At 32.8% G+C, this 17,957-nt stretch overlaps 1 protein-coding gene across 1 annotated transcript in view; it reads right to left on the bottom strand.

Annotated features, from left to right (window-relative positions):
* The window catches only part of LOC108732902 (serine/threonine-protein phosphatase 2A regulatory subunit B'' subunit beta), a 77,957-nt gene that overhangs the window by 46,464 nt on the left and 13,536 nt on the right, over window positions 1–17,957 (bottom strand). Inside the window, exon 2 of the mRNA XM_025979904.1 lies at window positions 466–748. Within this exon, the coding sequence (XP_025835689.1) occupies window positions 466–632 (167 nt within the window). The 5' untranslated portion in view covers window positions 633–748. The remainder of the gene's footprint in view (window positions 1–465; window positions 749–17,957) is intronic.

Genomic DNA, 17,957 nt, shown 5'->3' with positions numbered 1-17,957 from the left:
CAAATGTGCTGTTATTGGTACCATTTACTACTAAAAATATCAACGATATGTTTATTTATACTTAAAGACATATTAAAGGCTTTAACGCTTATTTTCGACTCGCACTACTATTCATGATTGAACAAAACTTTTAGCAGGTACTGTATGAAAAAGTATATTTAATGAATAAGAGTCGAGAGTATAATGAGCTTATTTATCCCTACCTACGATTTTGCCAGCGAGCATCCAAGACATTGGAAGGGGCACATCGCTAGAGAAAGTAAATGAAGTATATTTAGATCAATGGATTTACTGAAATTGTTGGCAAATTGTTCGAAATTTCAACAATTTTAAAATAAAATTCAACGAATCACAAACAGGGTATAAAACAGGCTAAACTCCTACTTATCGATCGGTTACATTAGTGACTATTACGGCAAGTCGAAGAGTAAATTGATGTACCTTTAATTGGGATAATGTACTTACTCTAGTCTGGAAGTATCTCCTGCAGCATGACAATTAAGTATTTCTGCAGGTGCTAATCCACGAGCTTTCCAATTTTGATAAATTGCCTCGGCTTGATCCGAAATCTGCTTAGCTATGGCTGCAATATCGTCGTCTGGATCGCGCCTACGAGCTGTTGTCGCCATCATGAATAATTAGTACCGAAGTTGGCCTTGAAAGACCAAAGGCTCGGATTATGATACGAAAACGAAATTATTACTTAACGCGATTAACCGAAAGCAGCGACGAATGATTTTCATGATATCTGCAAAAGAAAGAAAACGAATTGTAGAAATAATAATACAAAAAAATAATATAAATGAGAAATAAGGAAATTTAAATATAACAAAGCCTTATTGTCTATGTGAAATAAGAAAAATAATTATAAAAAATCTTGTACAACTATCTATGACCGTAAAAGAATGTGTGATGAAAAAGAATTTTCTCGAAAAGAATCAAGAAAGCATCTATATTGTTTCATAAAAGAAAAGCACATCAGTCAATCACTGTAGATTCCCGGCTGTTTAGCCAAGGTCCTGGCGATTTCTTTGCCGCTAAAACAAGGAAGAAATCTCCAAGAACATGACTAACCTAATGCTAAGATGTTATTGTTATGTTATTGTTTGTATTGTAAATCATTTTGTAATTATTCTGCTTTTATGTTCACTAAACCAATAAACTTTTAGGAAAAATTTGATCAACATTCTAATGTTATACGTATAAGTGTATCAATTCTGACAAAAACAGAGCTGCAATTGACATATGCTCATGCATAATACATTACAATCAACTGCAATTGCAGTGTGTACGAACGTATAGAAACAACAAATTTGTTACATTGTAATTGCATAATATAAACCTTGTATGTATGAACGTTTATCTACATGTACGTAAATATACTATATATATACTCTGGTATCAAAAATACATGTATTGCATGTACGTGAACCATTAGTAGTACAAAACTTATTATCTGATAGCAAGTCAATGACAAAGTTGCAAGTAGAAATTAGGTTTTGAAGAAAAATTTGAAACACTATAATAAATGAGTTTAAATTAGGTTAAGTAAATTGTCGATAGTTAATTGGATATTGGAATTAAATACACGTCCCTGACTATAATTCTAATAATTAATTACTTCTTTTTTGTGCGGGTACCACCATAAAATAGCGGTTTGTAGATGGAAAATTTGGTAGGTAAATGAACAAATCTAATTAATTCGTAACATATACATAAACATGGCTGTAAAAACGATAAGTAAGTATTATCACATTAAATTCAAATGTGCTTTTCTGTATTAGTTTCTGGTGAAAACATCTCCGATCCTGTTTAAATAAGATATGTATGTACCTGAAAATTTCTCCACATTTACTAACCTAAAGTGACTATTTTTATTCTGATTTCTTGGCAATTGTTCAAGTGCCGCTTTTCTGAAAGATTGATGTTTGCTGAAAAATTATTTAAACTATGTATTAATTTTATTTATTTTTATAGCCAAGTAGTCTCTCTAAATTTAAATTGAAGTATTCGCTTTTATATACATATGCTAATAATTAATTTTATCTACTTTCTTCAAGAAAAAGTTTATTAACCAAACACGTAGCATACTGAAATAGCCATATTTTTATAAACACATAATTTGAAATGTGAAAGCCTATTAAACCTTTTATGGAAACTAGCATTTCATCAAGTCACTTCCTAATTTTAAATACAGATCTATTAATAAAAAACAATCAGCTTGTAATGCAATATTATATTAAAATAAATGTGAAAATTCATTTTCAATTTTTTACCCACTATAAACTACCTCAGGTTAATGGGGGAAAATTTGTTGCTGTTGTCACACCCTCGCAGAGAATCGCACCCGGTGCCTTTGGCTTTACCAATGCTCTTTAACCTGAGGTAGTTTATAGTGGGTAAAAAATTGAAAATGAATTTACTTGCCAATATCATAATGCCACTATAGCTGTAATCCTTTTAAACACTGCACAAAAATTTACGTCTCCACGTCAGCCTAAAAAAATTAAATTCCATGTAATTCTTTTCGGTTTCTTTAGCTATATACATGTATTCATATAGCCGTATAGTGAAATATAGTATTAAAATATCATTGTACTTCTGCACTGTGCTTTGTCTGCAAGACGCATTCGTGTTCGAGTTGAACTTCCTTGTTGCTATTTCAGTAGTATCATCAAAGATACTCATTCCATTTTATCGCTTTCCATACGTATAAGAATAGTTAAACCAAAAATATATAAATGAAAAGGAATCTTCAAAAGAATAATCAACTGACGATAATTTGGATATTTATTTGGGAATCCTAAACTAATGATTTCCGGATGTTTCGTTTAGTTGCGCTGCAACTCGGAGAAAATGAAAATAGAAAATTTACCTAAATATTAAAGCGGTTATTACAAGATACCTAATAAATTCTACTATTTCTACGGCAAATTCAGTCATTTACAATTGAAAATTGTAATTTTTGAGTCGTCATAAAAATTAAGTTTTCTCCGTGAAGCCATTCCTTCGTGTCAAATTAAAGATTTTAGGTAAACAGGAAATGAAGAATACTATACCCTTAGTTAACAATTTACGGAGAACGCCAGATGGCGATTTCGAACGCCTATAACTGGCAGTATATTGTCATTTATTACTAACAGTGGCTATAGCACATATGTATCTTATTAGTGTCAGGAAAGTCTTGTTGTAAAGGGACCATTATCATCATAAGGCTGTCAGTCATAAGACTGGTTGGACACCCACCTCCACTCTTTCCTATCCTGAGTTAATCTCTGCATTGCCCTAAAACTAGAACAACCCACATCTTAAACTATCTGCGAACATTAATCTAATGTAGGTCTACCTCTACCCCTCTTAACTCCCGTTTCTGCCTCTAATATGTTTCTGACGAGTTTCATAGTTGAGAACGTGTTCTACTAGCCTATCTGGACTATTTCTTGTTGACTTCCATAGAGTCCTCGGTTCTCCTGTTCTTTCTAATACCTCTCCCAACCAATTAAATATATATTACTGATATGGATTACGATTTCGGACTTATAATACTCATCAGTGCCTTTAGTGGTATACTGCCAACAGCTTGAAACTATATGCACCATGCTACTGAATGTAGTAACTTCGATTTAGTTGGTGATCTATCGAGATTGCGTAATTAGAAACTAATACTAACGAAATCGCAATCCAAAATCGATAAATTGCTGATCAAGACCTTAATATTCTTTACTTAATTGGTTTATTTTTCGTACTTATATGATTTAAAAAGGCTAGAAGCGTTCGAAAGGTGGTGTTATAGGCGAATGATGAGGATAACGTGGATAGAAAAGGTTAGAAATGAAGAGGTATTAGAAAGAATAGGAGAACAGAGGACTCTGTGGAGGTCAATAAGAAATAGGCAAGATAAGTTGGTACGACACCTTCTCAGACATGAAGGTCTAGTCAGAGACATATTAGAGGCAGAAACAGGAGTTAGGAGGGGTAGAGGTAGACCTAGATTATATTACTGTTCGCAAATAGTTAAGGATGTGGGTTGTTCTGGTTTTAGGGAAATGCGAAGTTTAGCTCAGGAAAGGAAAGAGTGGAGGTACGTGTCCAACCAGTCTTAAGACTGACGACTTTATTATGATGATGATTTGATATACTACCAATTGCCATTAATAGGAAATACCCCCATACATCTAAACTAATGTAACTAACAGTGCGAGCTNCACACCAAAACTTCATGGATGTGGCCATCAAAACATGAACGGAAATATCTTTAAAAAACGAAAGTACAAACCATTTCCGACCAAACCAAAATGCCACTCGTTGGATTGCGTTGTGTTTGCGTTAGGTTGGAGCTTTTCACACTAACCTATCGGTTAATTACCTACCGTCCGGCTCGTAGCATCGTTCGAATTGCTATTTTTACTCCACAGGTAGTAGCAAGGATGATGATGATTTGATATACTACCAATTGCCATTAATAGGAAATACCCCCATACATCTAAACTAATGTAACTAACAGTGCGAGCTTTTTTGCTAAACCTAGTACCTTACATTTCAAGTATTTCATAAAAATGTACAAATTTCGTATGTTGAATACTATTGCATGTACAATATTAAGACACTGAGAGCAATTTGAAAGTCTAAAAGCACTCAGAAACGGAGAAAATTAGAATTTTGCGAGTGTTTGCATTTATTAACTTGTATTATGTAACAGTGGAGAGGCACTTCAAAACGAATACAGGTATACATAATAGACATACACACATATACATGTGTAGTGAAGCTAACGATAATAAGACTCATTCGCCTAACAACTTCCTGCTGCATTCCAGAATTAATGAATTCTATCTGCAATTCACATATTGAAGTTGAGTTTATAACACTCCGTTTTATGATGTGCACTGTGCACTAAAACTATTTATTTGATATTCAAGGAAAATCTCATTTATGTACCGACCAATGACACAAACAGTACTATTAAATCCTACTTCTTTGAAAGTAGATAAAATCTGATGATCTTCAATTGAGATATTTTATAGTTTATTGATATAAAAGAAAGTAAAGTAATATTAGTTTTTACTGTTCATTTCGACTGCAATACAAATTAAAAATGTAATTTCGTAAAAAAAAAGAGAAATTCTGTACAACAATGTGAGCAAGATATCCAATTTGTAAAAGTGAAACTTGGACAACAAAAGAAAATCAGTGCATGATTTCACTACACCAAAATGAATTTCATTGAACTGGTAAAGTAAAGCAAATCAAAGCAAATACATATCATTAAAAGTGAAATGTAGGTATAAGAACACTGTTATTTAAATTTTTAATTTTATGAGTAAAACTATCTTCTAAGTAAACAACAAACGATTACAAAATGCATTTGATAAGTCAAGAAGTAAGTACATAGAATACGACCTTTGAAAGACTGTTTGGTGAACAAATATTTAACGATCCTCCTTCATGTCTCTATTTTGTAAGCAGCTAGGATTACTGACCCATTTCCTTACCAACACAGTAGAACCTTGATAACTTAAACCTCGATAACGTAATAACCTCTATAAATTCATAAAATTTTGTGTTCCCTTCCCCTCGGAGTGCAAAACCTTTATTACTTAAAATAAAAACCCTCTATAACTTAAACGAATAATTTGGGCATCGCACCTCAGTAAGCAATGAAAAGTGGTTCGAGTCGGGAGAAAGTCTTCTCTGTAAAAGACGAAGAATTGCTGAATTTCCTAATTTAGAAAAATGCTTGTTTACACGGTTTAGACAATGTAGGACAGTCACTGGAAATCCATAATTTTAAAGCTTAAATTTAAACCCTTAGTAAGTAAAAACCTCAGTAACTCAAATTATTTTACGTTTCCCTTGGTCTTTATCTTATCGAGGTTCTACTGTATGTAAGAAATATTGATTCTATGATAAGGATGAACAGTTCATGAATAGTAACAGATTTTTTTATTAATCCAGTCACTGAAAAGAGTAAGAATGTTTCTTTTGCAATATGCAAAATTGAACATTATTCTGATAATCCAAAAGCCCAATCATTGTTTTATGAAAACGTTCCTTTAAAGGATTATAAAAGGACATCAATAGAGAAACCTACATTATTTTCGTATTTTTCGAAAATAGATTCTTGGAGTACCCGATTTCAGTGCTGAAAAAAAACAGTTTTGTATTATTGTATTTTGCTAAATGTAGTTGGCCGAATGCCTCATGAATAAATATCTACATGTGAGGAATCACTTTGTCTATTTAGAGATAGCGGGAATGTTATAAAATATAAACGTTGGAAGACAGTCCGCGCCGCTCCACTCAATTACCGATAAATCCATTCGTGAGTCAGATAAGCGTAAGAATTCTCGACTACAAAGGCGTTCCTCGCATAACAAAACTCCTGCTGGAGAACAATCCGTTCCGAGACTGCGACGATTTACTTCAGTGGGAAATGCGAAAACGACAACGGACCGAGTGCGATGGCAGTATTGCAACATTTGATTACGATAATTGTTTTACCGTTTAGTACTAAATTGTCACATTTGTTACTAATTGCGATCCTTTTAAATTTACCTTTTAATCGATGAAATTGAATTTCACGATTTATTTTATGCCCCTGGTAAGTTAAACGATCTTAAGTCACCTCCAGTAATTATCATTGTACCCATGAGACTCTACGAGGACTTAATGTCAATATGCGAATTGTGGTAAAAATTTTACAAATCGCATTACCGAAAAAAATTCTTGGTCACTTAATGTTTCTTTATTTTAGAGCAAAATGGGCATCAATACTTCCTTCAGTATCTTTCCAAACTTTGTGAGTTAAAATTCTGAAATAAATCACGCACAACAGTTCTATGTATAAAACAAACAATTTATAGTTTCAGAGAAAAAGAAATATGAACTTGTATTATTTAATTATGCCTATGTTTTCAAAATTAAGTTCCGCTTAGTTTAAACAAATTATTATAAAAACATATTCATGAAATTATTTCTTAGAAAAGCACCAAAGTACTGTTTATTATTGTAACAAAACTTCTAGATGGTTTCGAGTTTCATTGGAAAACTTCCTAAAGTCGTGAAGATGCCAGTCACGCACGCTAGGAAGACGTTGATAGGAAAATTCTTTCAAGAGATGGCTTTATAAACTTGAGCAGAAAAAATGCTTCCTTATTCTACCAATCATTCTTTCAGTTTTATTAGGTATATTTCTTTGTTTATATTCTGTCATAGCTGAACTTTATAAAGAGTTAAAAGTCTAATACGTAATAGCAAAGAACTCTCATTTATTTTTATTCCAAAACTACACTTTATGATGAAGAAGAAAGCGTTCAAAGTAATATTTGAAACAGGTGCACTTATGAGTAAGAATAACGAAAAAACTCGACGATATTTCACACCAAAACTTCATGGATGTGGCCATCAAAACATGAACGGAAATATCTTTAAAAAACGAAAGTACAAACCATTTCCGACCAAACCAAAATGCCACTCGTTGGATTGCGTTGTGTTTGCGTTAGGTTGGAGCTTTTCACACTAACCTATCGGTTAATTACCTACCGTCCGGCTCGTAGCATCGTTCGAATTGCTATTTTTACTCCACAGGTAGTAGCAAGGGATGAGCGTCGATGTTTGACACGGCGAAGCGTCCATTTTAGACGCCTAAACAATTCGGCGTCCCAGAAGTGAACGAACAAAGCAAAAATGATGAGACTAATTCCGTGATACCTATCCGTCATTAATTCGCTTATTCGAATAAAGGAAACGGATTCAAAAGGCAAAATACAATCTAAAATAGTTAGTTAGCAATTACAAGCAATCATAATGTGGTAGGTATTAGAGTTTGGCGCAGAACAGACAAGTATTTTTCCTACGAAATTTCAATAAAGTATATCTCATCATCATCATCATAAGGTCATCAGTCCTAAGACTGGTTGGACACGTACCTCCACTCTTTCCTATCCTGAGCTAAACTTCGCATTTCCCTAAAACTAGAACAGCCCACATCCTTAACTATTTGCGAACAGTAATCTAATCTAGGTCTACCTCTACCCCTCCTAACTCCTGTTTCTGCCTCTAATATGTCTCTGACTAGACCTTCATGCCTGAGAAGGTGTCCTACCAACCTATCTCGCCTATTTTTTATTGACTTCCATAGAGTCCTCTGTTCTCCTATTCTTTCCAATACCTCTTCATTTCTAACCTTTTCTACCCACGATATCCTCATCATCCGCCTATAACACCACATTTCGAACGCTTCTAACCTTTTCTTTTCCGCCGCTCCCACTGTCCATGTTTCGCACCCGTACAACGCCGTGCTCCAAACATACACCTTTAACAACCTTTTTCGAATTTCTAAATTAACCGTTCGCGAGCATAGAAGTGACTTCTTTTTATTAAAGGCGACACGACCCTGCGCTATCCTCTGCTTTATATCCCTACTACTCCTTCCATCCTGACTTATCTGACTTCCTAGGTATCTAAAATCAGCCACTTCTTCTAATTTTTCGTCTCCTATCTTTATATTCGCTCTTTCCCTACTTTTTCTTCCCTTGCATACCAGTATTTTAGTTTTACTTTTATTTATTTTCATACAGTACTGATCTGTCAGTACCGCTTCCATTTTATTTAAAGCTATCTCTAGGTCCTCCTTGCTAGATGCTAATACTGCTATATCATCTGCAAATCTAAGCATACTAATCTTTTGCCCTTGCACATCTATCCCTACAGTTGTACTGTCTTTAATGATGTTGATGGCGTCTTCGATATATAAGTATATCTACAACTCGTTAAATATTAATATTCCAATGCAAAGAATATTCCGTTTCTGTTAATTAGATTTTTACACATATTATATTAAATTAGATAATTATATTACAATTTCTTTTATTTTTGTCCCTTTGGGAGAGGAAAACATAGTCATTCTATTGGCTATCTTTATAAATCTTAAACTTATATCTGAATTAAAGCCGTTCCGTTTATCTAATCATTAATCTTTTATAATAACACTTTGCGTTGTCGGAATAACATCTTTCTTCTCATATGAAGCTTTCTCTAAAAAGTTTAAATTAAAGTTTATGTAAATGTGCTAGGAAAATAAACAACTTAGCCAAGAAATAAATAGCTTTAAGCGTTTCTCGAGAACTTAAGCTACTATTCATATTTGAAGTAGGTGCAGTCAGAAGCTGAAGAAGTTTGAAATAAATGAAGAGTCATCAGAAAAAGTGTCAACACTCATAAAACATTTACAAGTTCCGGCTGGAACGTTAAAGCTGCTTTAAATGTTTCGTTTTAATTGCTTTCCTTTATTAGTAGAAGAGGACGAGTAGCAATCACGGTAAAAGCAACGCTAAATGAATTTTTCTTCTATATTCCATTAAGAAGTTTACAAGCACTTTAATGTAACGAACAATGTAATAATAAATTTATAGTCATTGCGAAGAGCGCATTAAAACTTTACAAGGTGTAAGTGTAATGAATAAGTAAAAGTCAATAAACTATTTTTAATTTTTGACACTTTTCAGGATACAGCACAAAACCCAAGTTTCAAGTAAATCAGTCAAATCGGTTCAGCTGTGCTCAAGTGATGCTCCGTCATACATTTGACAATTCCCTAGAATTTACAGTTAGGAACAGTTTGAATTTAGTTTTTACGTTTTTTTGGGCAATTTTTCTCTTCATTTTTTTTTTAATGTTTTCGTGGAAGAGGGGAAATCTTCAAAAGACACCCAGCCGTCTGTACGACTGGGTAGTGTCGGATTCCCGAGGAAGAAGTCTTCATAAAAACCTTCCTCGCACTTAAAGGAATATCTTCAAAAAAGTTATCGAAATTAGTCCTAACATTCATCAATTTTGCGCTTAGCAACACATTATTATTAAATTCTAAAACCAGATGAGTATTTTTCTAGAATTTTCATCATCTTAGGTGGAGATCTCTGCATAAATAAAATTTGTAATATGTATTCAAGCCTCACAAAAGTTTTATTTTACATGCGGTTATAGTTATACATATTTTACATTTATCCCCTAGGATAGTTTCTGGATCTGTACGATGAATTTTCAATTCAGCGACTGCTGCTCGTATTTTTCTCGGGTTTATAACGCGTACCAGCTCTATGTTAAGCTCCTTTACGGGATAATAAAATATCCAGGACGATTTACTATTTAAGAAACAAGACGAAAGTTACTAGAACTACAATATAGAGAATACGAGAACACTATCGTGGGCACGAGCAAAGGATAACTGCCAGGATATACACCAAATGGAAGCAAAATATCATAATAAAAATTTAATCAGGGTGTTATTATGGCCTTCAGTAAAAATACAATTGATTGAGTCTTTTGCAGTTAAGTATTAAGAGTTCCTGTTAGAATAAACATAAAGTTAATGAAAAATCCTGACATTGGACCAAATTAGTGTGAAGTAGGTAACCGGATGCACTTTTTTTCCGCAAAAAGTTTTTCAATTGGGTAAAAACGAAGTACAGCATTCCCGTTCGAGTTAGCTCTTTGTGAAGTGCTCTCACTCAGCACAATTTTCTCTCTGCTTGGAGGCAAAAAAGCCGGAAAATGTACCTTTTGTACCTGCAATTCTCCTAAAAAGGAAACGAAGGAGAAATTGTGAAACCAACCATAACACCACTTGTTTCCAGAATATTCGTAAATTTAAATCAAAAACTTATAGACAAAGCAATTGTCAAGTCCTTAAAGAATGAGCTGTATTTTTTTTATAATGCTATTGATTTTATTTTTCTAAGGTTAGTTAATAATAAAATGACTTTATTTAACGTGTTGTTAATTACGTGAACAATAAAATTTTCCCACACATCGTTTCAGACTATTTGTCTTTAAGAACTTCCGTCTGTCCTCATGTTACGTTACCTGATTGTTGTAAAACTAAGTCATGTGAAAGCAATAAATAAGTAAAGAATTGTTTCTTCGGTAACCATATACCTAACAATTTCCTGATTTCTCATTACTGCAAAATAAGGTATAACCTCTAGGTCATAGCATGCATAATATTCAATGTGTGCCTACAAATCTAACAAGAATTAGCAGATAAAGACTCGTTAGGCCTTGAGACAATGGAAATGTTAGGAGTCAAATCTGAAAAACCTGGAATTTTCTAATATGGCCACGTAACTAATAAAACAGTGCAATTGTTAACTGGACCATTGCGGATGTATTTTCTTGTATTTTATTATTATTTCCTTATTATTTTAGGTTTTGTTTAATCCATATATTCTATGGGTAGGTGGATAGAATTTAATCCTTTCCTGTGTTCGTTTTCGTTTATCTTTTACTATTGACACAGAAACCGGAAGAAAGTATCATTAACAGTAATCGAATCCGGATATGGCAGTTGGAGCATTATTTATTGTTAAACCGCATAACACGTGTTTATACGGTGAATCTGTCATTTGTTTGGTTTCATTATTATTGTATAATATTATGTTGAATCATTAAGCAATATTTTCCCGTTTCTGTGAAAGCACAAGTAACACCGCGTCTACGTTACTCTCAGGGTTATAATAAGTAACAAGGTAATGCTAAAAAGGAATGAAAACAATATAGGTAATACAAATTTAAGTTACGTAAGGTGAAACAATATAAATAAATATAAAATTATTGACAGAGCGAACAAAGAAAGCCGTAGGAGGTGTAACTGTAAAGTGGAGATGCGTGTTCAACCACTCCTAGGACTGACGACTTTATGATGATGAAAAATATATCCCTTGTTTCTCTGAAAACTACCCTAATCTCAAAATCTTTTGAGTAAAGAGTAATATCTTTCGAAAGCTTTAAATTGGACTTTACTATTTATACGAAAAGGTGACTGAAGGTTATTATACAATGTTGAATAAAATAATTCGAAGTGGTCTGTATTCTGTCGAAACTGCCAGACGCGGATCGCGATTTCGATCTTTTTGGATCTCATCATCGCGTCGCAGACAGCTCCGACAGAACACGGACCAACTTTTACCTGCTGTATTAACAGCGCGTTTTAGAAAATACGACAAATCGCGCGGTAAACGCCATCTGTAGTACGATGCTACATTTTAGGATTACGTATACTCCAACAAGGTCCATTTAAATATAATTATAAATAATTCGATTTTTTTATACAATGTTGAATTTTTAAGAAAATATGATGTCGCCCTTTGATAATTGCATGTAATAAATAGAATATCCTTATGTGCAGTTCTCAACTCGCCATTAGTATATATGATAAGCCATTGCAAACTCTAGGATCAGTGTAAGTGCAATGGTCTGAAGGGGGTCCGATCGGATACAAAAAAAAAACACGGAATCGACCCATTTTTATTACGGATATTGGACGGAAAATGATGAAAGATGTGGAAATCGAAAAAGGGCGTAAATGCGAAGGATTGACAGCAACTGGCGATTATAAGTAGGCAAGCGTTGCCAGGGAACTGGCAACGAGTGGCGTGAACCGACGCCGACGTCGCGTCGTAAAGTGGCGACGGACAGCGTCGGTAAAGGGCTTTGTTCAACTCTGTAAAAGTCTAGACATTTTCGCGTGGTTAATAATAAAGGTACCAGGATAACAATGTGGGTAAACGACCGGCAACATGACACACATTACAATTTAAACCATATGTCAGTAATCTGTACCAGCAACAACTTTTTATAAATTGAAGCTATCTCAATACCCTACAAAAATACGAGCACAACTACATTAATATAGGTACATATTACTTTTTGTTGTGCCAGAATGTTAATTGATTATACAAACACTATAAATATTTTAGTATGTAGGTAGTAAATTCCTGACTAAATGTAAAAAAAAATAAAATGTTAAAACTGGACCTTCTTCATTCGACTTTAGATAGAATCGATGTTAAACGATTAAGTTAAACTGGAATAAGTATTGGATAAAATACGAAGTTATATTTTTGTATTCTACATGAAATCAAAATTTGTGTTTTGTTTCAACTGATATATCCCAACATTCGTAATCTGCCGGTTGGCATGTTAGAGATTAAAAACTTCCATGATACTAACCATGTTCGTCAAGAGGAAGTCATGGTTTTTGTGGTATTTCTTTGGATTAAAAATATTTTTGTTTTTATGCAAAATTAGTCTCTTTAATTATGTGAATTCAGGCAACTTAATAATTTCTTTCGTTTTCAGTTTAATTTAGTATATTTGCGCTCGATAAGATCGGGGATCTAAGGGATCACTCCAATTGCTACAAACTACGACCGAATAAATAAAAATACCTGTACTAATTATGAAAAATTTAAAGTGACATTTTATCATTTTTTAAAGAATTCTGTGGTATTTTTACAACCGACTCCGTATAAGTACTGAACCAATTTTTAATTTCAGTCCCTTATTCTTTTGAAAACACCGTGAACAAACGACAACTGTAATTAATTTTCCAAGTTTTCCTATACGTATATAATGGACTAAGTACAGATGTAGCGAACTGGATTTTAGCCAAAGCCACATTTAACTTCTAATCCGAAGAACAGTAAGTAACTATAGACACTTTGTACAGCTTCATTAAACTAACTGGGAAATGAGTTTCCATGTTATTCCCTGAAATCCTTCAAGTTAAATATACAAAAGAGGTGATTATTTAAATGAAATGAGTTTTCTACACTTTTCGTTTAATGTTCCGTTCTATTTCATTCGAAAAATAAATTAGTAACTAAACAAACATGATTTTATAGAGAAAATAAAAGTAGGTTTAACTTCAAAAATAATACATCTTACACTGGAACTACGTACAGGTACACAACACTCCATTAATATATCTAGAAAAAATATAAAATGATTAGAAAGACCTTTACTTCATACAAAAGGACAGAAACGAAAAGCAAATAAGAAACTTAAAAAAAAAAGGCAACTGCAGTCTTAGGGAAAGTATGGAGCATATCTGAAAGGAATATACGATTAGTTTTCATATACCTACATATGATTGCCTAGTAACATTAACTTTGAGAAAGATTTACGGCGCACTCTGACATTTCTCTTTATGCCAAAATTTTACGTAACCTAACAGCTGATCGTAATTTAATGTCGAAATTTGCAGTTTCAATGCACACCCATTAATAATATGCAACACACAAAAAAGGTGTAACAAAACATGTGTAAATTAGTTGCGTGGTTTTAAACTACAATATACAATAAAACCAATAACAAAATTTATTTATTACGTCTAATAAACCTCACCTTTTCCAAGAAGGATAAATTCTTACAAAAATTCAAAAATTGATAAGTACCTATCATATTTCCCATAAGTAAATGATTTTGTACAAACTTTGATAATACTTCATGGAATCGCTAGTTTAATTTTCTGATTTTATCATTTATTTTATATACATAGACGGTATTACACAAAACGTGTAAAAACATGAACAAAAAGTGTAAACTACTTCAACTAATTGACTCCTATGTTAAGGTTGAAATAAATATTTTATTATTGTAAATAACACCAACGGTGTAAGGATTTTTCAGGGTAGGCACATTACCACCCTTGATTATGGAATTTACACAAACCACGCAGTAATGTACTTGGTACCAGTTAAAAACTTAGTTGGGATGTGGGATGTTCTAGATTCAGGGAAATGCGAAGATTAGCTCGGGATAGGAGAGAGTGAAAGTGCGTGCCCAACCAGACGCATGACGATGATGTGATGATGATGAATAGACTTAAGGTTTTAACAGAAAACTTTTTTGAGGAAAGGTAATATAGGTACCTTTAACTTAATCTTTAAGTTATTTATCAATCTTCCCCTGACATTTTGTAAATAAAAAGTCATAAGCCAAGTTGGAGTGACTTTTGATTTATTATTCTATTTTCAATTACTTCATAAGAAATCCAATTACATAATAATACAAACAGTAAGACATATTCAGGACTAAAAAAAAAGAAATAAAGCTGTTACTACATTATTACATATTTTATTAACCATCAGAAACCAAATTCAGCTATGCGACACTTCATACGTTATTCAGGTCCATTGTGATACAACAGCCCGTGGATATTTGGCAATGAACGTACAAGCTTTTGTATGATTAGATCGATACTGTTCACGAGATATTCTGAAATAATTAATAGGTGAACATTTTAACTCTCCACAGTACCTACAGAGCAATGAAACTAACCCTGAAAATTTTAAATCCAGCTGGTTGGTGTTACAGATTCAATAAAAATGGAAATGAAAAAGCAAACGATTTTTGACGAAGGAATAAAACGAAGTCAAAGATGAATTTTACAGACATACTAGTACTATAGAGTAGTAAATCTCACAGTGAGCGTTGCAATCCTCAGAGAATTCGAAAAAAATATTTGGGGGTTGCACAATATTTTGTTCAAAGATGTCCCAATGAGAGGAATTTAAATTAACCCCTTTCCGAGATGTTTTTATACAAAAACTTTGAGAAATAAAGTTATGGAAGACTAACAGTAACATACCAAAATACAGCAGAATCCGCTTATAATGACATCGAAAGGAAATGACAAACACGTCATACTAAGCGGGCGTTATACAAAGCATAGTCTTAGAAAATAAACAACATTCTGTTTTGGTTAGTTATTTAGTTTAATAGAGAGAAAAACTACAAGTTGTATATATTTATTAACAGAAAAAGAAAAAGAACGATGAATTGTAATATCAATATACACAAGATGTAATAAATAGAANCAGAAAAATGAGCGAAAATGTTATTATTAATCATTTGGGTCACTATAGCCGGATATGATTTCTTGAGAATCAGTCATAATAAACGATATGACATTTTAAACGGAGTCATTATATCCAAAGTTTCCTATAGAGAATTTAATATGAAAACCAAACTTAACACTGCAATTACTTCATATTAAGCGGTTGGTCAATACAGGCGGAATCATAATAAACGAATTCCACTGTATATTCTTTAAATCAATATAATGAAAGAATATATACTTACTAATAAGTAATTAGGAACGGTTTTTACAGATCGTATTGTTTGAAAATTTTGGTTGCTAAGGTAAGTAAGTGTTTTATCGCGTATTTTTGAGCAAATTAAATTTAAATTTCGCTCGGAAGACGTAAACACTAGAGTGTGATAAACTAATTTTGTTAGCGCCTCTGCAAATTCGGGCGGCCCTAAATTTATAAATAGCGTAATGGAAAACCGTTCAATTTCGCTCAGCGTAGGTGTTATAGAGAGAAGTCAGTCCGTAAGGTTTGCATATTCTATCAGAGCGAATGAGAACCCACAAGACTTTATAAAATATTCAGCAACTTTAATTTTACATGTATTTTAAGATGAACACGTAATATTAATAATTCGTTTGCATATACATAGATATATCATTACTTAATAACTTCAGGAAAGAAAATTAGAACAAGGTACCTATTTGTATGTAAAAACTACAAATAAAGAATTATTTTTGCAGAAAAGATATACTGGATTGGTATTAGGTCTCGAATAAAACAGCATAAGACATATTAAACGGGGATATACAAAGGATAACCTACAGGGGGCAAGATGATTGAAAAATGAGCCAAAACAAGGAAAATACAGTTGAAATAAGAACCTTTTTGAAGTCAGTTGAAAATAAAATAGAGGTGTCATAAGGAAGATGATGACGATGCTTAATAACTAAAGAAAATTAGATAATAGCAAGATTTAGATTTCGAAAATGAATGGAGAGGTGAAAGATTGAAGAATAACGAAGTATTTTAAAAGACATTTTTGATAAGGAAACAAAGTTATAAAGGACTGAAATGGATGTTAATAATAGAATACTTAAGAAATAAAAAGTTAAAAGAAAGAACAATTACTTAGGTCTTTGGAGGTTCAATTCATTTTCTAAAATTTCTTTTTTAATGTTTGTATTATGCTTATTTAGCTGCAAAATAAGCATCAGTTAGTTATTAATTCAATATGTTACATAAGCCAAGATTTACAACATTGTACTTGTCATTCTGACAAAATATGTGCCTGCGGCAAAAAAAAGCAGAAAGCACTAGTCAGACCAATCTCATGAATAAAGATTTATTCCACTGTCTTTCTGTTTGAAACAGACTGAAGACTTCTTCAGGCCTTTTCCTTGTTTTACTTTATCGATTCAAAGCAGTGAGTGCTGAATTTTTCAATTTTACGCTCGAATTCCGTTTCGTTCCCGCAAGCACCTGAAGAGGAGCTCCTGCAACTTTTATGATTGCGAATTTATACCTGATCGACAAAACGATTTTTAAAATACCAAAGTTCACTCAAAATATGAGATCATGTTTTAGCTTATTAAACAGCTACTTAAGTTACATTACAAACATAATATTTGTTCAAACATCGCAAATAATGTACTTACTGTTAATGTAATCAACATCATAAATAGTAAGATTGACAGGGCGTGCTGTTTAAAAACAGTGGCAACTCGTGAGAATTATATATATGAAACACTGACATTTAATAGTGGTTAAAATCAAATATTAATGTGAAAATTAATTTTCAATTCCTTACCCACTTTAAATTACCTTTGGTGCCGTAGTCACACTGTCGCCGGGAATCGAACCCGGAACCTTTGGCATTAATGGTATTGGTCCGTAAAGCCCAAAGGTCTCGGTTCGATTCATAAGGTGCTTTATAGTGGGTAAGAAATTTAAAATAAATTTTTACATTAATCGTGAGAATTTTTCAAAACTGGGCATATTAATGGACAGTGAACCAGTGATCGAATTAGAACAAAACAATTATAAATGATAGTAATAAATAGTACCTAATAAATAAGTAAAGCTATTTTTGTTTATCAATACCTAGAGAATTTATATTACCGGCTTTAAACTTTACGAAATTTTTGACTTTTGACCTGCTAAGCAATTATCAACTAATTAATAATTTAAAACAAAATAACAAAAGAACGGTTGCTTAATTTTCAATTAATTGATTATACAAACAACATATACGAGGGTGGATTGATAAGTTTCCGGCCTGACCAAGAAATGACGCCACTAGGC

The sequence above is a fragment of the Agrilus planipennis genome, unplaced genomic scaffold (assembly GCF_000699045.2).
Source record: "Agrilus planipennis isolate EAB-ADULT unplaced genomic scaffold, Apla_2.0 scaffold22, whole genome shotgun sequence".
NCBI lineage: Eukaryota > Metazoa > Arthropoda > Insecta > Coleoptera > Buprestidae > Agrilus > Agrilus planipennis.
Note: the sequence above shows the minus strand (reverse complement) of the source record. Positions and strands in the feature narration are given on the sequence as shown.